The 23,268-nt window shown below is 46.4% G+C and overlaps 1 protein-coding gene across 15 annotated transcripts; it reads left to right on the forward strand.

The window, feature by feature from the left end:
* Window positions 1–570: 570 nt before the first annotated feature.
* Window positions 571–22,936, forward strand: LOC121828027 (uncharacterized). 15 transcript variants are annotated; one of them, XM_076566984.1, is made up of 16 exons: window positions 574–660; window positions 3,159–3,251; window positions 5,364–7,741; window positions 8,067–8,238; window positions 8,755–8,955; window positions 9,062–9,569; window positions 11,652–11,823; window positions 12,852–13,046; window positions 13,153–13,674; window positions 15,795–15,965; window positions 17,399–17,699; window positions 17,797–18,233; window positions 20,386–20,538; window positions 20,645–20,744; window positions 21,291–21,455; window positions 21,795–22,936. In XM_076566984.1, exons 3-4 carry the CDS (start codon window positions 5,457–5,459, stop codon window positions 8,101–8,103), a joined length of 2,322 nt encoding a protein of 773 aa, XP_076423099.1. In that variant the 5' UTR covers window positions 574–660; window positions 3,159–3,251; window positions 5,364–5,456; the 3' UTR covers window positions 8,104–8,238; window positions 8,755–8,955; window positions 9,062–9,569; window positions 11,652–11,823; window positions 12,852–13,046; window positions 13,153–13,674; window positions 15,795–15,965; window positions 17,399–17,699; window positions 17,797–18,233; window positions 20,386–20,538; window positions 20,645–20,744; window positions 21,291–21,455; window positions 21,795–22,936. The 15 variants fall into 15 exon arrangements, with proteins under 15 accessions (XP_076423092.1, XP_076423090.1, XP_076423100.1 ...); XM_076566979.1 differs by lacking the exon at window positions 574–660 and adding an exon at window positions 19,997–20,057 and having other exon boundaries at window positions 3,149–3,251; window positions 12,814–13,046; window positions 17,437–17,699; window positions 21,291–22,936; XM_076566980.1 differs by lacking the exon at window positions 574–660 and having other exon boundaries at window positions 3,149–3,251; window positions 12,814–13,046; window positions 17,437–17,699.
* The last annotated feature ends 332 nt before the right edge of the window (window positions 22,937–23,268 follow it).

Raw genomic sequence — 23,268 nt, forward strand, 5'->3', positions numbered from 1 at the left:
AATCTGAGTCTAATGAGAATGGAATTGACTTTCTTGAGTGTGTATATGATGAGCTTTATAAGTAGATAGTTATTAAAGTGTTAGGGAGCAAGTGAAAAAGAAACCATGTTACCTGTCCTCTAATAGATGAATATCAGTGTCCACAACCCACTGAAGGACAACACTCTGGAGCCTGTTGCTGGCATGACCACCTTTCCCTCTATTATTATTAAAGTGGAAAGTATCCTTCTTATGGTTTTGATGGCAGATGTCCCACAAAGAATCATGTGATTGAACAGGAGTCACTGTTTGGGGAATGCATGGATCTTAGGAATGGGGGCCTTGGCAGGAGAAGTCGGTCACTGGCAACAAGGGAGAACTGGATGTAACCAGCCTCCTCAGGTCCCTACTACCCTAGGCACCGGGTTTTCCTGCTACCATGACATCCCTGTCCTTGAATGACGAAACTGAGGAAATCAGCATGATTTGTACCCAGACATGGTTAGTTCATCTTTTGCTGCGATGTCACAAGAAGCCACTGTGAGGAATAATAGACATTTGGCCATATACAGAACGCACTAGGGCTGGGTTCTGTCCATAAAGTAGGGTAGCTGTTGGCAGGTAGATCTCCACACTGCTGAGCTTCATGAGGAATCTGTAGAGCTGTTGAACCTCATTATTGTGAGTTCCCTTCTGAAGACATGGCTTTTGTAGCTTTTCTGTTTATTTATTCATTTATTAGTTTCAGGAATGATTGTCCGTACTCTTATTTTTCTTTATAAAATCCCACTTTATTTGTATTCTTTCTTGAAATCTGTATTTTTCACTTTGATTTATCCCCTTTTCACAATTAAAAATATGCATTACTTTATATTAACTGCACATCGTGAGTAAATAATCTCACAGTAACATTTCCATACTTATACATGAACCTTGAATATATTCCTCTCAACTCACTAACTCCTGCCCACTGATTCCAAGTCTCTACTGCTTCCCTTTTTCTTTCACGCCTTTCTTTCTATGTTTTGTGGACTCCTAATCCAAAAACTGAGAGGCCATATTGGATAGTCTTTCTTTTCTTTCTTTCTTTCTTTTTTTTTTTGTTTTATTGTTTTATTGTTTTTTTTTTGGCAGGGGGAGGGGTGTGTTTTTCCCAAGAAAATGTTTCACTGTGTAGCATTGGAGTTCTGGAACACATTCTATAGACCAGGATGGCCTCAAATTCAGAAATCAGTGTGCCTAGCTCTCTACTGCTGGATTAAAGGCATGCATCACCACTGCCTACTTAGAAGGTGTTTAAGGAAGGGCACAAATTGTGTCTATGCTTCAGGAAAAAGTCTCCTCCTAGGTGGTTAACATAGGCTGGCAGGTCAAAAGTCATGGCTCTGAGCAGGTCAGAGATGAGATTCCATTCTTTTGATGTTATGTATGGAACAGGGCAGCTGAAAAGAATTCAAGAAAAGAAAAAATGAAAGTCTTAAAAATAGCCTGTTCTTCTAGGAAGAAAAGAACTTTCCTTGATGGGACTTAACACACCCTGTCTCTACACCATCTTCTGTCCACTGTCTGATGGAAGCTGTCCTTGCATGGGTCATTTTCAATTTCTAACTTAAGTGGGGTGTATAATCAGAGGACTAAAGCTGTGTGCTATCACGCACAGAGGATGGGAACAACCATGATTTTGAAGCAAAGGATCAGATCTGCTGGACTAAGAACACAAAGAACATGTCCAGGAACAAGACTCTGTTGTTCTATTTACCAATAAGGACTCGGGAATCAGACGTTGGGGAGAAAACCTGCTAGATGAGAGAAGCCAGAAGCAACCAGAAGACCTTCCTTTTTGGCCAGAGGCCCAAGGAGAAAAGTGTCTCTACACTTGTCCTAAACCAAAACACCCAAAATCTCTAAGTCCCTCCCTCCTCGTTCCTGGGCATCTCTCTATCCATATTCCTAATTCTTCCTTCCTATCTATGGCTAAATCCTGTCAACTAGTTTCTGGTTCCACCACCTGACCCAAGGGTAATTTTATTTCCAGTCTCTGATTTTCTCAGTGCTATCAAATATCCCATAACACTTTCCTGTTTTTCTCATTGAGCTCCTATATAATGTACATCAGCTGCCCTGAAGGTCTCCTCTCAGGCTGAACACAGCGACTTGTGTAATATCTAATTGTGAGGGGTGTGTGTGTGTGTGTGTGTGTGTGTGTGTGTGTGTGTGTGTATAAGTGTGAGTCTGTATGTGTGTCCTGCCAGTCTCGGTTGAAGTGTCAGTCACAAAACAAGAGTATTAAGATCTGGGGACTCACAAGCACTAAAAACTTACTACACAGCAGAATGTGTGGCCTCTAGAAAAGGGCTTGATAGACTGAGTTCATGAGTTTCCCTTGACCATGAGGGAATACATACAAAGGACCAATTAGAGTTAGAAAGCAGCCCTGGGGGGCTGGAGAGATGGCTCAGAGGTTAAGAGCACCTACTGCTCTTCCAGAGGTCCTGAGTTCAATTCCCAGCAACCACATGGTGGCTCACAACCATCTGTAATGAGATCTGGCACCCTCTTCTGTATGCATAATAATAAATAAATAAATCAACATTAAAAAAAAGTAGCCCTGTTACACTCAGTCTATTGGTATCTTGATCTTGCTTTGCCAATGTTCAGATACACAACCAACCAATTTCTGATGTTTACAAGGGACAAACTAAGGCATTTTTTTCAGAGCAGAAGGCCTAGGGTGCCAGGAATTGACTCTATCACCTACATATGTTGTCTATAGGATTTTGGCTGACAATCAGCCTGTAACCAAGGCAGGGCCAATGCTCTGGAGCCATTGTCATCCTTAGGACTCCTTGTTTTATTATTAAAGTGGAAGGGTCCTTGTTAAGGTTTGGGTGTCAATGTCCCACAAAGAATCAAGTGTTTGGACACTGGTCCCACCAGGTGACACAATTTGGGGAATTTTTGGACCTGGGGAAATGGGCCTAGCAGGAAGAAATGGGTCACTGGGCAACACTGAGGACAGCCATTTGAGTGTAACCAGGCTTCTAAGGCCCCCTACTGCCCCACTGGCCAGACCAGTTAGCTGTGCTGAGCCCTCATTGGTCCATTTCTTGCTGTGATGTCACAATGACAGACACCTGTGCACTCATAGCTCTGGCTGAGGCTGCCTCCTGTCCTTACAGTGCAGGAGCTGCTGGTTGGTTGGAGAGGTGGTGTTCGGCACTGGTGAAAGAAAGAATTGACTTGGACTTTCGGGAGCTGTTGGACCCGACATTGTGAGTTTCTCTCCAAGTCTGTTGAGTTTATTTGGTTTCTGGTTCTCAGCGAATTTCTCTATTGGCTTGCTTTATTTTTCCATTCACTTTTTCATGTTCTTTATTATCTTCTATTTGACTTTCTATTCTTTTTGGTATGTATGTGGGTTGGGGTAATTCAAAACAGGGTTTCTCTGTGTACCTCCTGCCTTCCTGGAACTCACTCTGTAAACCAGACTGGCCTTGAACTCAGAGAACTGCCTGCCTCTGCCTCCTGAGTGCTGGGAATAAAGTCATGTACCACCACCGCCCACCAGTTTTTATTCATTTTTAGGTTATGTTTACTGAGGTAGAATACTTGATATTTTTATTTTATGGGTATGAGTATTTTGTCTCCATGTATGGTCTGTGCCCCATGAGCCTGGTACCCGTGGAGGTCACAAGAGGGACACAGATGAGCTGAAGCTCAAGTAACAGGTGGTTGTGAGCCACCATGTGGCTGTTGGGCACCTAACCGGGGTTCTATGAAAGAGCAGGAGGTGCTCTGAAACACTAAATCATCTCTCCAGCCCCTCTGTGTTTATCTTTACCTCCTCACTTATTTTTGTCGTGTTTTTCTTCATTTATTTATCCTATTTCAAGCCTATTCTAGGTACAAAATATGGCACATAGAAGCGATTTTAATCATGGGATTAACCTGTGCTGTTATGCTTTCTTCTCCCACTTCCTCCTCCACTTTCCTAGTAGCCCCTTTTTAAGTTGATGACCCCCTCCTGCTCCCAAATCCCACAGAAGAGAGAAACAAATGGCACATTTGAAGGACTGGCTTTTCCCAAATAAAGCATCTGCTCCAGTCTGTCCTTGTTGAGAGCCCCAGTTTTATCCTAGATGGCTTCCCATGGTTTGACTGTGGCATTGTTGCCCTTCATATCGTTTCTATATTGTGTTGTTTGTCCTCTAAGCATGCAGAGCAATCCTTGCGAGGATCCTTTTGAGTGTGTTTTAACCATCAAGTATGACCTTATTAATAATGTGTTATGAAATTTGGTGAGAAGTATTAGTACTATTATTAAGGACTTTCACATCCAATTTCATCGTGGAAACCTTTTTTTTTTCTTAATAGTGTCCTTCCCTGGTTTGGGCATGAATGAGTTTGGAACTGTAAAGTCCTTTCTATTTGTGCAGTTTGGAGAAGCACTGACATTTGTTCATTAGGGGCTGGAATGACTCATCAGTAAGGACCTGGTCCTGGGCTTTTCTGTGTAGAGTTTTTTTTCATAAATACTTCAATCTTTTTGTTTATTGTCTCTTCTCAATTTGAATTTGTATTGAGAAATTTCTCAATTTCATCCACATTTTCCATCAATGAGAAGAACCCTCTGGGTTTAACAAACAGATTAATTTTGGGATGGGGTAGGTTGGAGAGATGCCCCAGCAGGTAGGAGCATGTACTGTTCTTACAGAGAACCGAGGTTTGCCTCCCAAAACTCCCATAACAGATCATAACTGCCTGAAACTCCACTTCCAAGGGATCTGATGACCTTTTCTGACCTTCTAGGTCATAGAAAAGAAATAATACTCTAAGTATCAGTATTTTAAGGTATTGTTGTACTACCTGTGAGTGTGAGTGTTGGCACCGAGTGTGAATGTGTCTGTGCATATGTCTGTGCGAATCTGCCCACATGGGCACATGCATGCTTTGTATGGATGCCCTCAGAGGCCAGAGGTGTCGGCTCCCCTAGAGTTGGAGATAGTGCAGTTGAGAGCCGCCTGACCTGGGTCCTGAGAACCACAAACAGGTCTTCTGAACTCCTGAGCCATCTTCCCACCTGGTCACTCTGGGTTTGGGGGTGTCTGTTGTCTTATCAATTGCTCTTGCATCTGATTTAATAGTGCATTCTCTCACAGTGAGAGTTGAGTTCATGTAAGAGGATGATTATCCTCCCCAGGAAACAGCTCTTAGCTCCTGTGACCCCTTGTTTTATTCTCTGATTCTGGTTGATTCCTACCATCCTGATCTGTGTCTTATTCTGCTGTCTGCTGCTTTGGAAGGTGATTTCATTTCTTCCTGAGCATTGAGTTCCTGTTAGAATGTCTAAAGTACCTCTGACTTTCTTTTCCTTTTGGTTGTAGGAATATGTATTGATAAACAGTCTGGGACTGATTTGGACTGTTTAAAATTCCCCGTTGATAGTTTGTTCTAGCCTTATCAACGAGGACCTGACCATGGAGCAGGCCGGAAAGGCCCATTGCTCTGCTGAGGAGACCTTGACTGATGACTATAAGATGATGATGACCCTCAGCCAAGGACAGTTTTCAGAGGTCAAATTGGCCTTTCACGTGCCCACAGTATCCTGTGTGGTTGTCAAAATTCTTAGAAACAAGAAGAAGTATGCCTGGTTTATCAACAGTGAGGTCAGCATCATGAAATCCCTTGACCATGCCAACATCATTAAACTGTTTCATGTGGTCCACACCAGAGAGACCACCTACCTGGTGATGGAACATGCATCAGAGGGAGACCTGCTGCATCATATACTGGAACTGGGGTCCTTAGAGGAGAGCGAGGCTCGAAGGTTGTTTATCCAGATATTGCATGCAGTGCAGTACTGTCACGATAACTCGATTGCTCACAGAGACATTAAGGCAGGGAACATCCTCCTGGACTGCAGGGGTAATGCCAAGCTTGCCGATTTTGGCCTTTCGGCCAAGGTCAGCCCTGAGCAGAAGTTTAGTGGTTTCTGTGGCACTTTACACTACTGTGCCCCAGAACTGTTTGGAGAGGAGACCTATGATGGCCTTGCCACTGATGTGTGGAGTTTAGGAGTGCTCCTCTTCCTCATGGTCACCGGACACTTTCCCTTCAGAGCTAGGTCTGTTGCGCGGGTGAAACAGCACATCCTTGCTGCAAACTTCAAGGTGCCTCCACATGTTTCCATGGACATTTTCAATGTCATCGTCGAACTGCTGATCATCAACCCTGGCAGGAGGCCCACCATAGGCCAAATCATGAGGCACCCCATGGTCAGGAGCAGTGAGGCTCCGTCACCACCTACTTCCACTCAGGCTCTCCCAGGCAACCCGAGCCCTAGCATTCTCAGGGCCATGACAGTCATGGGGTATAAATCTGAAGAAATCGTTGAGTCTCTGAGAGACCAGAAATACAACCAGGTGATGGCCACTTACCTAATTCTACAGCACCAGTCACCTGGGGGACACTGCTACCCTCCCCAGGAGAAACCCGGGAGAGCCATGCAGTCAGGCCTTGACCTCAACCTGGCAGATCTTCACACTTTCCCTGTGTCCTTAGGGAGAACTACCGAGCCTGCTCCCCCCACCTTCACCTTGCCATCTAAGACCAAGGAGAGAGATGAGGAGAATGCCAGGCAGGGTGGCACAAGGCACAGCATGCCTGCCGCCCTGTGCTGCCAGCCAAAGAGGATGCACCCTCCCTATCTAGCCAACCTGTTCTATCCTGTGACTGATTTCTTCACAAGCAGCAGCCTGGAAAGCACTGAGTATTTCGCACAGTCCGAGATCGGGTTATTCGGTGGTCACTTGGGCAGGGTCCAGCCACCTCTCTTTCTGGACACCTCATCTCTTAGGCCACAACCGAGTGAGACTCCAGGTGACACAGACAACAATATGTCCTCCTGCAGTCCACAAGAGGAACTCTGGAGCTCCCAGGAGGCATCTCAGTATTTAAACCCCACAGGCTCCTCTTCTTGGGATACATTGCAGGAAGAGAACATGACCCAGGATGAGCCCGTAACTCATCAACTGACCATGTCACAGGATGAGGCCATGACCCATGAAGCCATCTTGGCCCAGATTGAGGTCATCACCCACGAATGGAACATGACCCAGGATGATGGCATCACCCATGATGAAATCTTGACCCAAGATGTGGCCATTTCCCAGAAAAACACATGGAACCATGATGAGGCCATCACCCATGATGAAATCTTGACGCATGATGAGGGTATCACCCAGAAAACCACCTTGATGAAGAAGGAGACCATCATCCAAGAAACCACCATAACCCAGAATCGGACCATGACCCAGGATGAGGAGATCACTCATGATGAAACCTTGACCTGGAAAATGACCATGAACCATGAAGGGACCATGATTCAGGTTGAAGCCCTATCACAGGAATCAATCATGATCCAGGAAGCGACCATCATGGTCGTTGAGGCCATCATTCAGGATGCAACCATCACCCCAGAAGTCACCATGACCCAGGTTGAGACCATGACCAAGGAAGAGGCTATCACTCTGGACAAGGCCATGACCCTGGAAGTGATCATCACCCATGGCCAGCCCAAGGAGGCATGCCCAGCTTCTTCCCGAACCAGGAGGCATCACAGCTGGAAGGGGGTCAAGAAAACAATTATGAACTGCCTCAGAAACCTCTGTTGCTGCTGCCTGCCTCCTGCAGAGAGAGGCCCTGCCTCCTGCAAGAACCTGGCTCCAAAGGGAAGGGATCATGGAGTCACCCCCAGAACGAGGTGTGTGCACTTACTTCATTTTATTTGTGCTTCTCCTCCTGTCCCTTGGGATAAATGATGCCTGTGGCCACTTGGGGCACTCTTGTGAACTTATCAACCTGTCACTCCAGAGAATCCCCTCAAGTGTGACCTTAGGCTTTTTCAGCTACAAGTGGACACAGAGATGCTGATGAGAGCAGGGAGAGCAGGAGGCGGGGCAAGGTCAAAGGAGCAAAGATCCCATGGAGGACCAGTGGGCTGCTTAGGCACTGCAGGGACAGCACAGTAAATCCTGTATGTTCCAAAGCCACTAAGAGTCTCCTTCCTGTGTCTTTCTGCTTTGAAGTCCTGAAGAGGTCAAGCCCCAGCTCCATGGCTTCTGAGCCACGGGTTGGGGACCGGTCTGGCTGAGAATCGGACAGCCCCATGGGGAGCCAGGCCAGATGTCCAGGAGGCAGTGTGGACACAGAGCACTCCTGCAGAGGAAGAGCTGTCCACCCCAGCGCAGATCTCTCCAGGTAAAATCCCACACAGGAAGGACAGGCTTTTCACAGGGTCTTGCTCAGAGTGGAGGGCTGAGGTGCAAAGGGGCCCTAAGCTCTCTCATGGAACAATAGCCCCTTGCCCTCTCCCCCTACCTGGTTAAACATCAGAGATTGCCCTCTGGGTAGAGACTCTCCTTTGCTCCCTGTTTCAGGGTGTTCTCCATGAGGTGAGACTTCTCTCTCTTGAGGGAGATTATTTCTACTCAGACTGTCTTACCTGCCCCAAGATGGGTTCCCAGGTTCACAATGTGACCAACAAGCAGCCCTGTAGGACTCCTCTAGAGGGCAGCCTCCTGCCAACCTTTTGCAAGAACCCTCAAAAGTCATCACAGCAAGTTACATAGCTTGAGTCCTCAGACCCAACTCAGAGCAAAGCTTGGAACAATCTCTAGTGAGCAGTGACTCCAGGGCTGGGTAAGTTTCTTCTCTCTCCACAATTTCTGCCCTCTAGTTACTCACATGCTGCCTCTCAATGCTTGCTCCTTGAAGGCCACCATTCCCACTGTGAGTGGGAACTGGATTCCACACTCACCACCACGTGCCACAACATGAGGCAGTGATAGGTGTGATGACATCGATCAAACCAGAAACCCTTATGAGGGGGCAGCAACCTGCTGTGCGCCCTGCCTCATGCCAACCCAATTCTGCCCTTGGAAGTCCACATCCTTAAGGTTGCCTGTTCTTATACAGGTAAGCAGGCTTTTGCACATCCTTTGTGTGAAATTCCTGGAACCCTCCCCTGTTCATCCCACAGTCACCTGGGTAAGGTCTCATCTTGTGTGTTCTTTCTCCTTAGACAGTGCCAACATGCCACTGCACGATACATGGAAAAGTCTGTGTGACTGATGTGGATGGTACATCGATTTATGTCTCTCCATATTGTGACAGGAAAACATTGGTCCTGGGATCATAATCATGCTATGCTGGCTTGTGTGTGCAGCGTTCCTACACTAGGAGAACACATCTGTCACATCTCTTCTGTACTCTGAGCACCACTAAGCTCCTAGGACAGAAAATTTGAAGGTGCTCAATCTGAAAAGAAAAGAGAATCTTACTCCACTCTGGGGTGACAAGAGTACCCCAGAAGCCCATGCTTCCCATCCCACCGAAAACAACTCTGGGAAAGTACATTCCATGGGATCCTTTGCTGGCCTCAACTACTGGGTCTGCTCAGACAAAACTGAGGAGGACTTCTCAGGTGACTCTGGCAAGCCTGGGAGGGAGATCTGGCCTCTCACATTGTGATCCCCCTAAGACAACTGTATTGTTCACCTGTACCCATCCTCTGGCATATGAAGCCACTGGTGAGTATCCCTCACTGTCTCTGTCTCTGTCTCTGTCTCTATCTCTGTCTCTGTCTCTCTCTCTCTCTCTCTCTCTCTCTCTCTCTCTCTCTCTCTCTCTGTCTCTCTCTCTCTGCTTCTCTTCCTTCATGAACAATTTCCAGGCAGCTCAGCTCTTCTGTCTTAAACTAGACCCCCAGAGAATCACCAAACACTGAATATCGCTATAAACAGCAAACCCGAAATGCAAACATAAAATAAAAATTGCAGTGGATTGAAAGAGATACAGAATATTAAAACAGAGAAACCAAAAAATGACACCCATTAAACCTTGAATGACCTACCCTGATAATAACAGTCCCTCAGAATCATGCTATGGAAGTACATTCCACATACAACCAAAGATGGAAATTGTCTTCCATTCCTTGACAGGTATATTAACGTGTCACAAGCACAAGTCCATTTTAATTTCTGACATTCGGTTCTCTCTACTTTCCTATAGACTGTTTTCATCTGATGGTTTGTTTCTTTGTCTGTTTGTCTGTCTGTTGTTTTGTTAGTTTCTTACTTGTTTATTTTTGGAGACAGGGTTTTTCAGTGTAGTTTGGGTGCCTGTCCTGGAACTCATTCCTTAGACCAGACTGGCCTTGAACTCACAGAGATCTGCCTAGCTCTATCTTCCCAGTTTGGGGACTAAAGGCATGCACCACCATCGCCGAGCTCCTCTGCTGGTTTATGTGTTTATACAGAGTATTGCCCTATAACTCAGGTTGGACTCAATTCGGTATAGAGTCCAGACTGGCTTTAAATTCCTGAGGGTCCTGCTGCCTCAGTGTCTCTTAGGTGCACTGGAACACTTTAGCATTTGTGGTTTAGTCAAAGTCTCATATATCCCAGGCAGACCACTCTTCAGCCATAGATGACCTTGAGCAGGATCCTCATCTCCTTGTCTCCAACTTCCCAAGGCAGAAATTCCAGTTTTGAGCCACTCTGCCCTGTTAAGTATGAAAAGCTCAAGGCCAGTATAGGCAGGAGTGAGTTGCAGGCTGAGTGGAATCCCATCTCAAGGAGAATATGGAAATTCTGCACATTTTCAACTATCAGATCTGGACAATGCCTGGGTAGATGGGGGAATGGCTAAAGCGCCACAGAGAAAGGAAGGACTGTGTGAAAACTGGATGTGGCCATGTCCTTATGCCATCTGAGACCTGGGTCTGAAAAGGGCAAGTGTGGGACCTTGCTGGCCTGAGGTAATTAAGACACCCTGTCTCAAAAATGAAGGTAAATGCCCGGTGGGGATGGAGCAACCCTTTAATTCCAGGACTAAAAGGCAGAGGCAAGCAGATCTCTGTGAGTTCAAGGACAGCTGGTTTAGAGAGCCAGCTCCAGGACAGCCAGGTAAACTCAGAGAAAACCTGTCTCAAAAAACAATCAAAAACAACTAAGGTGCAAAAGCATTTGATGAATATTCCTGGTCTACATGTGTTCTCAAAGGGTTAGAACAGAGAGAAAGACAGATAAGAAGACATACCAACACACACACACACACACACACATATCCACACACATACTCCTGTAGTCACACATGCATCATGCACAAACACACATACTCCATGTGCATAGTTCTCAAACCCTGTCCTTACCCATACACCTCACTACTGTCTATTCCTTATACTCATGGCCTTTTCTTTTCTTTGCCACAGCACATAACTCTTAAACACCACGGTAGCATAACTATCAGTCTGCTCTCATGTGGAAACCTCTCATTTTTGACTCTCCTCATGTTTTGACTTGGGTTTTCTGTGTGTAGTTCAGGCTGCCAGTGTGTTTGAGGGGTTTTGATTTTTAAATTATCTATGTATAGGTGGATGACCTTGAACTTTTAATCCTTCTGCCCCTACCTACCAAATATAGGGACGACAGGAATTCCCACCAAGCCTGGTTGATTTGGTCCTGGGAAACAAACCCAGGACCCCCTGCATGCTTGGCAAGAGCTGTCCCAACTGAGTCACACCTGCAGCTTAGACAATGCAGGGCCAGCACAGGAAGTCCTGTGTGTCCAAAGCCCTAAGAGTGTCCTTCCTGTGTCTTTCTGCTTTGTAGTCCTGAATAAGTCAAGACCCAGCTCCATGGCTTCAAAGTCACGGGCTGGGGACCTGTCTGGCAGAGAATTGGACAGCCCCATGGGGAGCCAGGCCAGATGTCCAGGAGGCAGTGTGGACACAGGGCCCTCCTGCAGAGGAAGACCTGTCCACCCCAGCAGTGATCTCTCCAGGTAAAATCCCACACAGGAAGGACAGGTTTTTCACAGGGTCTTGCTCAGAGGGGAGGGCTGAGGTGCAAAGGGGCCCTAAGCTGTCTCATGGAACAATAGCCCCTTGCCCTCTTCCCCTGCCTGGCTAAAAATCAGAGATTGCCCTCTGGGTAGTGAATCACCTTTGCTCCGTTTCTGGGCAGAGAACATGGTCTTCTCCATGAGGTGAGACTTCTCTCCCCAGAGAGAGTATTTCTACTCAGCCTGTCCTACCTGCCCCAAGAGGGGTTCCCAGGTTCAGAATGTGGCCAGCAAGCAGTCCTGTCCCACTCCAATAGAGTTTAGCTGTGGTGATTGTGTTCCCCAAAATATTGTGCATCCTAATAAATTTATCTGAGTCAGAGGACAGAACAGCCACTAGACATAGGGGCCAGAAAATGGGGGCACACACGCCTTTAGTCCTATAACTAGGGAGGCAGAGTTTCATCTGGATCTCTTTGAGTTAAAAGCCACACTGCAAACAGCCAGGCATGGTGACTCATGTCTTTAATCCCAGAAAGTGAGCCTATAATCCCAGGAAGTGATGGTAGGAAGCAAAAAGGTATATAAGGTATGAGGACCAGGAACTAGACAGGTTAAGCTTGTAGGCTTTTCAGCAACAGTTCAGCTGAGATCTATTTGGATGAGAACTCAGAGGCTTCCAGCCTGAGGAAATGGGATCTGCTGAGGAACTGGCAAGGTAAGGTAGCTGTGGCTGGTTGTACTTCTCTAATCTTCCAGCCTTCACCCCAATACCTGGCTCTGGGTTTGTGTTTATTAATAAGACTCTTTAAGATTCATGCTACAGGCAGCCTCCTGCCATCCTTTCGCAAGAATCCCCAAAAGTCATCACAGCAAGGTACATTGCTTGAATCATCAGACCCAACTCAGACTAAGCCTTGGGACAATCTCTACTGAGCAGTGACTCCAGGGTCAGTTGAGTCTTCTCTCTCCACCATTTCTGCCCTCTAGTTACTCACCTGCTGCCTCTCCATGCTTGCTCCTTCAAGCCCACCATTCCCATTGGGAACTGGATTTCACACTCACCACCACATGCCACACCAGGAGGTAGTGATAGGTCTGGTGATATGGATGGAACCAGAAACCCTCATGAAGGGGCAGCAACCTGCTGTGGGACCTGCTTCGGGCCAGCCCAAGTCTGCACTCAGAGGGCCATATTCCTAAAATGGATTGTTCTTATACAGGTAAGCAGGCCTTTTCACATCCTTTGTGTGAAATTCCTGGAACCCTCCCCTGTCCATCCCACAGACACATTGGTAAGGTCTCATCTCCTGTGTTTTTTCTCCTTAGACGGTGCCAACATGCCACAGAAAAATACACAGAAGAGTCTGTGTGACTGATGTGGATGGTACATCAGTCTATGTGTCTCTATGATGTGACATGGAAACAATGGTCCTGCAATGATAATCATGCTATGCTGGCTTATGTGTCCAACACCGAGTCTTGATAGTGTTCCAGCACTAGGAGAACACATCTGTCACATCTCTTCTGTCCTCTGAGCACCACTAAGCTTTCAGGACAGACATTTTAGGTGCTCAATCTGACAAGAAAAGAGAACATTATTCGACTCTGGGGTGAGAAGAGTACCCCAGAACCCCATGCTTCCCAACCCACCGAAAAAAAACTCTGGGAAAGTACATTCCACGGGATCCATTGCTGGCCTCAGCCAATGGATCTCCTCACAATAAACTGAGGAGGACCTCTCAGGCGACTATGGACAGTCTGGGGGGAAGATCTGGCCTCTCACATTGTGATATCCCTAAGACAACTGTATTCTTCACCTGGCCCCATCCCCAGGATATAATGCCACTGGTGAGTATCTCTTTCTGTCTCTGTCTCTGTGTCTCTCTTTCTTTCTCTGCCTCTCTTTTACATGAACAACTTCCAGGCAGGTCAGCTGTTCTGTCTTAAACCAAACCCTGAAGATTGCTCTAAACAGCAAACCCAAAAGGCAAACATGAAATAAAAATTCAAATTGATTGAAATATATACATGATATTAAAACCGACCAACCAAAAAATAACACACATAAATCCTTGAATGACCTACCCTAATAATAACAGTCTCACAGAATCATGCTAAGGAAGCACATTCCACCTACAACCAAAGATGGAAATTGGCTTTCATTCCCTGACAGGTGTATTAAGGTGTCACATACACAAGTCCATTTTATTTTCTGACATTTGTTCTGTCTACTTTGCTACAAACTGTTTTCATCTGCTGTTTTGTTTCTTTGTCTGTCTGTCTGTCTGTTTTTTTCTTTGTTTTTGGAGACAAGGTTTTTCAGTGTAGTTTTTGTGCAGGTCCTGTTTCTCATTCTGTAGACCAGACTGGCCTTGAACTCACCGAGATCTGCCTGGCTCTACCTTCCCAGTTTGGGGATTAAAGGCATGCACCACCATCGCCCAACTCCTCTGCTGGTTTATGTGTTTATACAGAGTATTGCCCTATAACTCATGTTAGACTAAATTCAGTATAGAGTCCAGACTGGCTTTAAATTCCTGAGGGTCCTGCTCCCTCAGTGTCTCTTAGGTGCACGGGAACACTGTTAGTGCTTGTGGTTTAGTCAAAGTCTCATATATCCCAGGCAGGCCACTCTGTAGCCAAAGATGACCTTGAGCAGGATCCTCTTCTTCTTTTCTCTATCTCCCCAAGGCAGAAATTCCAGTTTTAACCACTCTGCCCTGTTAAGTTGAAAATGTCAAGGCCTTTATAGGCAGGAGTGAGTTGCAGGCTGAGTGGAATCCCAACTCAAGGAGAATATGGAAATTCTGATCATTTTGAACTATCAGATCTGGACAGGGCCTGGGGAGATGGGGGAATGGCTAAAGTGCCACAGAGAAAGGAAGGACTGTGTGCAAACTGGATGTGGCCCTGTTTTTATGTCATGTGAGGCCTGGGGCTGAAGAGAGTCATTTGTGGAAGCTTGCTGGCCTGAGGTCAGTGAGACACCCTGTCTCAAAAATCAAGGTGGTGTGGAGCACCCTTTAATCCCAGAACTGGGAGGCAGAGGCAGGCAGATCTCTGTGAGTTCAAGGACAGTTGGTCTAGAGAGCCAGCTCCAGGACAGGCAGGTAAACTCAGAGAAGCCCTGTCTCAAAAAACAAACAAAAAGAACTAAGTTGCGGGGCTAGAGAGATGGCTCAGAGGTTAAGAGCACTGACTGCTCTTCCAGAGATCCTGAGTTCAATTCCCAGCAACCACATGGTGGCTCACAACCATATGTAATGAGATCTGACGCCCTCTTCTGTATACATAATAAATAAATAAATCTAAAAAAAAAAAGGTGCAAAAGCATTGCATGAATATTCCTGCTCTACATGTATGCTCAAAGGCTTAGAACAGACAGACAGATAGACAGACAGGAAGACACACACACACACATATCCACACACCTACACCTGTGGTCACACATGAATCATGCACAAACACTCACACTCTTTGTGCAGAGTTCTCCACCCTGTCCTTACCCATACCCCTCACTACTGTCTATTCCTTGTAATCATGGCCTTTTCTGTTCTTTGCCAAAGTACATGACTCTTAAACAGAACAGTAGCATAATGACCTGTCCCCTCTAATGAGGCATCCTCTCATTTTTTATTTTCTTCTTGTTTAGACTTGGGTTTTCTGTGTGTAGTCCAGGTTGCCAATGTTTTTGAGGGGTTTTGATTTTTAAATTATCTATGTATCGGTGGATAACCTTGAACTTTTAATCCTTTTGCCTCTACCTACCTAATATAGGGACTACAGGAATTTTCCTACAAGCCTGGTTTATATGGTCCTGGGGACCAAACCCAAGACTCCCTGCATGCTAGGCAAGAACTGTCCCAACTGAGTCACACCTGTAGCTTAGACATGCAGGACCAGTACAGTAAGTCCTGTGTGTTCCAAGGCCACTAAGAATCTCCTTCCTGTGTCTTTCTGCTTTGTAGACCTGAAGACGTTAAGCCCCAGCTCCATGGCTTCTGAGCCACGGGTTGGGGACCGGTCTGGCTCAGAATCGGACAGCCCCACGGGGAGCCAGGCCAGATGTCCAGGAGGCAGTGTGGACACAGGGCACTCCTGCAGAGGAAGAGCTATTCTCCCCTCGCAGAGCTCTCCAGGTAAAATCCCAGGCAAGAAGGACAGGCTTTTCACAGGGTCTTGCTCAGAGTGGAGGGCTGAGGTGCAAAGGGGCCCTAAGCTGTCTCATGGAACAATAGCCCTTTGCCCTCTTCCCCTGCCTGGCTAAAAATCAGAGATTGCCCTCTGGGTAGTGAATCTCCTTTGCTCTCTGTTTCTGGGCAGAGAACATGGTCTTCTCCATGAGGTGAGACTTCTCTCCCCAGAGAGAGTATTTCTACTCAGCCTGTCCTACCTGCCCCAAGAGGGGTTCCCAGGTTCAGAATGTGGCCAGCAAGCAGCCCTGTCCCGCTCCAATAGAGGGTAGCTGTGGTGATTGTGTTCCCCAAAATATTGTGCATCCTAATAAATTCATCTGAGTCAGAGGACAGAACAGCCACTAGACACAGAGGCCAAAAATGGGGGCACATACGCCTTTAGTCCTATAACTTGGGAGGCAGAGTTTCATCTGGATTTCTGTGAGTTAGAAGCCACACTGGAAACAGCCAGGCATGGCGACTCAAGCCTTTAATCCCAGAAAGTGAGCCTATAATCCCAGGAAGTGATGGTAGGAAGCAAAAAGTTATATAAGGTATGAGGACCAGGAACTAGGCAGGTTAAGCTTGTAGGCTTTTCAGCAACAGTTCAGCTGAGATCTATTTGGATGAGAACTCAGAGGCTTCCAGCCTGAGGAAATGGGATCTGCTGAGGAACTGGCAAGGTAAGGTAGCTGTGGCTGGTTGTACTTCTCTAATCTTCCAGCCTTCACCCCAATACCTGGCTCTGGGTTTGTGTTTATTAATTAGACTCTTTAAGATTCATGCTACAGGCAGCCTCCTGCCATCCTTTCTCAAGAACCCCCAAAAGTCATCACAGCAAGGTACATTGCTTGAATCATCAGACCCAACTCAGAGCAAAGCTTGGTACAATCTCTACTGAGCAGTGACTCCAGGGTCTGTGGTGGTATTGCGTTGCCCAAAATATTGTGTACTCTAATAAATTCATCTGGGGTCAGAGAACAGACAGCCACTAAATACAAAGGCTAGAAAATGGTGGCACTCACACCTTTAATCCTAGCATTCCAGAGATAGAAATCCCTCTGGATCTCTGTGTGTTCAGGGATAGAGCCAGCATTGGAGACATATGCCTTTAAGACCTAGGGGGCTGTACATTCAGACAGTGACGAGGCAGTCACGTGTTTGGGTTTACAACCAATGAGAAGGCAGAACAATAATACTATAAAAAAGACGTACAGACAGGAAGTAGCGCTCTTTCGGGAAGCTGGGACGCCGCAGGCAGAAGGGTGAGATTTTAGCTCTGAGCTCTGACCTCTCGGCTTTCTCTTTTACATTGTTTCTGTGTTTCTTATTTAATAAGATGGTTAGTTACATCTACAAGGGTCAGTTGAGTATTCTCCACCATTTCTGCCCTCTAGTTACTCACCTGCTGCCTCTCCATGCTTGCTCCTTCAAGCCCACCATTCCCATTGGGAACTGGATTTCACACTCACCACCACGTGCCAAACCCTGAGGAAGTGATAGGTGTTGTGATATGGATCGAACCAGATGCCTTATGAAGGGGCAGCATACTGCACTTTGATCCACTTGGCCCTGTGAAGTATGAAAAGCTCAAGGCCAGTATAGGCAGTAGTTGGTTTCTGCTTTGGGCCCTGCCTTGTGCCAACCCAAGTCTAAACTCAGAAGACCATATTCATAAAGTTACTTGTTCTTATACTGGTAAGCAGGCTCCCTTTGGGGGAGTTTTCTGGAACCTCCCCTGTCCATCCCACAGTCACATTGTTAAAGTTTCATCTTGTGTGTTCTTTCTCCTTAGATGGTGCCAACATGCCATAGCACGAGACTCGGAAAAGACTGTGTGACTGATGTGGACGGTACATTAATATATGTATCTCCTTAATATGACATGAAAACAATGGTCCTGGGATCATAATCATGCTATGCTGGCTTGTGTGTCCAACAGGTGTCTTGATAGTGTTCCAGCACTAGGAGAACACATCTGTCACATCTCTTCTGTCCTCTGAGCACCACTAAGCTCCCAGGACAGATATTTTGAGGTGCCCAATCTGGGAAAGTACATTCCACGGGATCCTTTGCTGGCCTCAGCCATTGGGTCTACTCAGAAAAAACTGAGGAGGACTTCTCAGGTGACTCTGGCCAGTCTGGGAGGGAGATCTGGCCTCTCACATTGTGATTCCCCTAAGACAACTGTATTGTTCACCTGCCCCCATCCACAGGTTTTAAAAGCCACTGGTGAGTATCTCTTTCTGTCTCTGTGCTTGTGTCTGTGTCTGTGTCTCTCTTTCTCTCTCTCTGCCTCTCTTCTACATGAACAACATCCAGGCAGATCACATGTTCTGTCTTAAACAGGACCCCCAGCAAATCACCAAACACTGAAGATTGCTATAAATAGGAAACCCAAAAGGCAAACATAAAATAAAAATTGCAATTGATTGAAATATATACATGATATTAAACCCGACCAGCCAAAAAATAACAGCATGAAACCTTGAATAACCCACCCTAGTAATAATAGTCTCACAGAAGCATGCTAAGGAAACACATTCCACCTACAACCAAAGAAGGACATTGGCTTTCATTCCCTGACAGGTGTATTAAGCTGTTATAAGCACTAGTCCATTTTATTTTCTGACATTTGGTTCTGTCTACTTTGGTACAAACTGTTTTCATCTGCTGGTTTGTTTCTTTGTCTGTCTGTCTGTTTGTCAGTTTGTTTGTTTGTTTGTTTGTTTGTTTTTGGAGACAGGGTTTTTCAGTGTAGTTTTGGTGCAGGTCCTTGATCTCATTCTGTAAACCAGACTGGCCTTGAACTCCCAGAGATCTGCCTGGCTCTACCTTCTGAGTTTGGGGATTAAAGGCTTGGACCACCACCGCCCAGCTCTATTGGTTGATGAGTTTATATAGGGTATTGCCCTGCAACTCAGGCTGGACAGAATTCGGTAGAGAGTCCAGACTGACTTTAAATTCTTGGGGATCCTGCTGCCTCAGTGTCTCTTAGGTGCACTGGAACACTGTTAGCATTTGTGGTTTAGTCAAAGTCTCATATAACACAAGCAGGCCACTCTGTAGCCATAGATGACCTTGAGTAGGATCTTCATCTCCTTGTCTCTAACTCCCCAAGGCAGAAATTCCAGTTTTGAGCCACTCTGCCCTGTTAAGTATGAAAATCTCAAGGCCTTAATAAGCAGGAGTGATTTGCAGGCTGAGTGGAATCCCGTCTCAAGGAGAATATAGAAGTTCTGAACATTTTGAACTATCAGATCTGGACAATGCCTGGGTAGATGGGGGAATGGCTAAAGCGCCACAGAGAAAGGAAGGACTGTGTGAAAACTGGATGTGGCCGTGTCCTTATGTCATCTGAGACCTGGAGCTGAAGAGAGTCAAGTGTGGGAGCTTGCTGGCCTGAGGTCAGTGAGACACACTGTCTCGAAAATGAAGGTGAATGCCCGGTGGTGGTGGAGCAACCCTTTAATCCCAGGACTGGAAGGCAGAAGCTGTCAGATCTCTGTGAGTTCAAGGACAACTGGTCTAGAGAGCCAGCTCCAGGACAGCCAGGGAAACTCAGGGAACACCAGTCTCATAAAACAAACAAAAACAACTAAGGTGCAAAAGCATTTGATGAATATTCCTGATCTACATGTTTGCTTAAAGGGTTAGATAGGCACGGACAGATAGGCACCGTTGCACCCCTACGTGCACACAAACACACACACACACACACACACACACACACACACACACACACACACCACACACACACCTGCAGTCACACATAGGTCAGGAACAAACACACACTCTTTGTGCAGAGTTCTCCACCCTGTCCTTACCCATACCCCTCACTACTGTCTATTCCTTGTACTCATGGCCTTTTCTTTTCTTTGCCAAAGCACATGTCTCTTAAACACCACGGTGGCATAACTACCAGTCCCCTCTAATGAGGCTTCCTCTCATTTTTTTTCTCTTCTCTTATTTTGACTCCTGTTTTCTGTCTGTAGTCCAGGCTGCCAAGGACAGGCGACCCTCCTGCCCTCAGACAATTGATCAGAGCGGATACAGGTGTGCACCTGGTCTTAGTGTGTTTGAGGGGTTTTGTTTTTAAAATTATCTATGTAACAGGGTATGACCTTGAACTTTTAATCCTCAGCCTCCACCTACCAATGTCAGGACTATAGGAATACCCCACCAAGCCTGGTTTATTTGGTCCTGGGGACCAAACCCAGGGCCCCCTGCATGCTAGGCAAGAGCTGTCCCAACTGAGTCACACCTGTAGCTCAGGCTAGCCTGGGACTTACTATGTAGCTGAGGAAGAGCTTCTGATGGAATTACAGGTCTACAGCATTGAACCTGAATTTTTTCTCTCTTTTTTTTCTTTTAAACTTTCTAGATGACATAGTCGTTTTACTGAGAGTCTTTTGGAGTGCCACAATCATGAACTGTATCTGGATGCCGCTCTTCTTCTGAAGCTGGTGAGCAGTGATCTGGTCATGAAAAAGGGAAGAAGGCTGTCCCAGTCCCATGCCCTCTCAAGGACACTCAGGTCAGTGTGCAGCAGTCCCTGGACTGTCACCTGTGTAGCCAGGCTGCTTTGAAGGACTGTTCTGACTAGCGGCCCTCAAGTTGGACTCATCTAACTCTCTATGCAGCTCTGTGGGACAGGATGGAAGGCACCAGCCTCAACCAGCCCATGTCCAGACCTGTAGCTGATGACACTATGAGATGGAGCCTCACCCCCACTGCTTGAAGGTTTAGTCCCCTCACCCCTCGGGAGATCTCATAACCCTCACATTTAGCCAGTTTTAAGGAGTTTCTGCATTTTTCTTAAGACTAGATGCTAGAGCCAGGGTGAAGGTATATGCCTATAATCCCAGGACTCTGGGGGCTTAGTCAGGAGACTAGCCATTAATTAAAGGCCAGCCTGGGCTATATAAGGAGCAGTAGTCTAGATTTGGTGGCACTGTGAGATCTCTCTCCCTATCTCTCTGAAACATAGAAAGTGAAAAACAGGACTAATTTTCCATGTGCCTTGCATGCACGCTGGTTCTTGGCCCTGGTTCATGCCCAGCATAAAATAAAACCAGGTGGAACATGCTGGGAATCCCAGTATTGGAGGGTGGAGACAAGAGGATCAGGCAGTCAAGGTCATCTTCCAACATGGAGAGTTGGAGGTCAGTCTAGGAGGAATGGCACTATTTTAAAAGCAAACAACCCCTACCCCAAATCTTAATGCCCAAATCTGAGAAAACAGTGGCATGGCAGCCCATTTTCAACCACATATTCCATGTGAATCAGACCTTTCTGATAGAAGAAATTCCGGTGTCTAGATGTGGAGTGCAGTAATTTTTTTCCTGCAACTCACATCTGGAATTGGCCTGAGCATTGAGTTCATCCCTGTGCACAGAACTGAAGAGTTCACTAAGTACTTCCTGCTGGCCCTGTAGGAGGCACTGGGGAGCTGTGTTGTAGTGCCCCCTGGTGATCCTGTGGGAGGCAGTCTGGAGGAGGGTTTGGAGAGCATGGAGACTCCAACCTGTGCCAATAGGAAAGGCAGGTATGATGTTGGCCCTGCAACCTGTCAGAAACTCTGGTGTTGTGCTGCCCCCTTGTGGCACTACTATACCCGTTCCCTGCTAGTGCACCTGGTTGGCTGAGGTCCCTGCTTCACCAGGTGCCAACAACTGGGTTGGTTGGGTGGGTTTGTGGGTGGGGTGGGGGTATGCTTGCTCGGATACACCCATCTAACATGATTTTGTCCTTCCTTCCTTTCATTCCTTTTCCCCGATTATCATAATAAAGGAACACAATACCCTTCATAGCTCTGCTGACCAGGAGATGGCCTTGAAGAAATTGCATAGACACACACTGCTGTTCCAGGCTGTGTTGTTTATAAGGCTAGACAACTGGGCAGCGAGTCAAGAGTGTGAAATGGACACTCTGGGCCAGATTCAGAAGCACAAGAGAACCAGGACAGTGAATGTCTGTTTTTACATTACCTGCTTTCCTTGTGAGATAGGAATTTGTTCCCCAGGGTGCAAGAAAAAGAGTGAGCAGGCTTGCTGAAGCTTGTCACCCCAGCACTCGGAGATGGACACAGGTGCATCTTCTTTTTTGTTTGGTTTTATCTGTTGTGATTTATGTTTGCGTTTTTTTTTTTTTTTCCCCAAAGACAGGGTTTCTTTGTTTGGCGCTGGCTCTGGAGACCAGGCTGGCCTTGAACTCCCAGATATCTGCCTTCCTCTGCCTCCCGAGTGCTGGAATCAAAGGCATGCTCCACCACCACCTCCACTGATGAAGGTGCATTAATCTTGCTGGCCCTGAGAAAGCCTGTGTCCAAAACACAATGTGTCCAGCATCTGTGAATTCATATTTGAAGGGAATACATGTGCTGCATATATACAAGTTTGAGCAAAAATGTGTATGTATTCAAGGACACACATACACAAGCACACTAGTGTAAACATATAATGTGTGAGTGATCTGCACACACACTCAAGTAAAAATAATGATAAAGGATCATAAAGTTTTTTGAAAAACTAGGTAGCTTTTTAGAAAACTTGACCTCCTGTGCAGGAACATCATTTTGAGCAAGACCTAGGAGAATGAGACAGGGTGATGCTGCTGAGAACACTGGGGTGGTTGACTCTGAATGCTCTATGGTTGACAGAGCACAGCAAGCCAAGATTTGGAGTCTTGTTATTGCTAAGTAGAATCCAGTTGGTGGGCTGACAAGGTGTTCCCAGATTTGTTAGCACAGAGGGTCACCTGGAGGTCTCACCTCTCTGCATCACAAGACAGGTGCCTCTCAGAAGCCAAGAAGGATATCCCTGCACTCAGGAGCAAAGCCCACCTTCAATTCTACCGGCATTAACCCTCCCCCCGAAAAAAAACATTGCAATATGTTTTCTATGTTGGAAATAAAATGGCATTGTTAAATGAGCTTTTTGTTGTTTTGAGACAGGGTCTTTGTGTAGCTCTGCCTGGCCTGAGACTGTGTAGCCCATGCTGGCCTTAAATTTAAGGCATTGTACCTCAGCTTCCCAAGTGGCTGGGATCATAGTTGTGCCTTGTCACTGCCTTCTTCTTATGGGCCTGTTTTTGTTTCATGGCTTTCATATAGGGTCACATGTGTTTTAGGTTGGTATTGAACTTGCTATGTAGCAGAAGCTGTCCTGAACTCCTGATCCTCTCATATTGCCTCTTTCATGCTCATATCACAAACCTGGACCACCACATTGTAGCCTAGACATGACAATTTGTGCCCAGGCTTAAT

This window comes from Peromyscus maniculatus, chromosome 3 (genome assembly GCF_049852395.1).
Source record: "Peromyscus maniculatus bairdii isolate BWxNUB_F1_BW_parent chromosome 3, HU_Pman_BW_mat_3.1, whole genome shotgun sequence".
In the NCBI taxonomy this organism is placed as follows: Eukaryota; Metazoa; Chordata; class Mammalia; order Rodentia; family Cricetidae; genus Peromyscus; species Peromyscus maniculatus.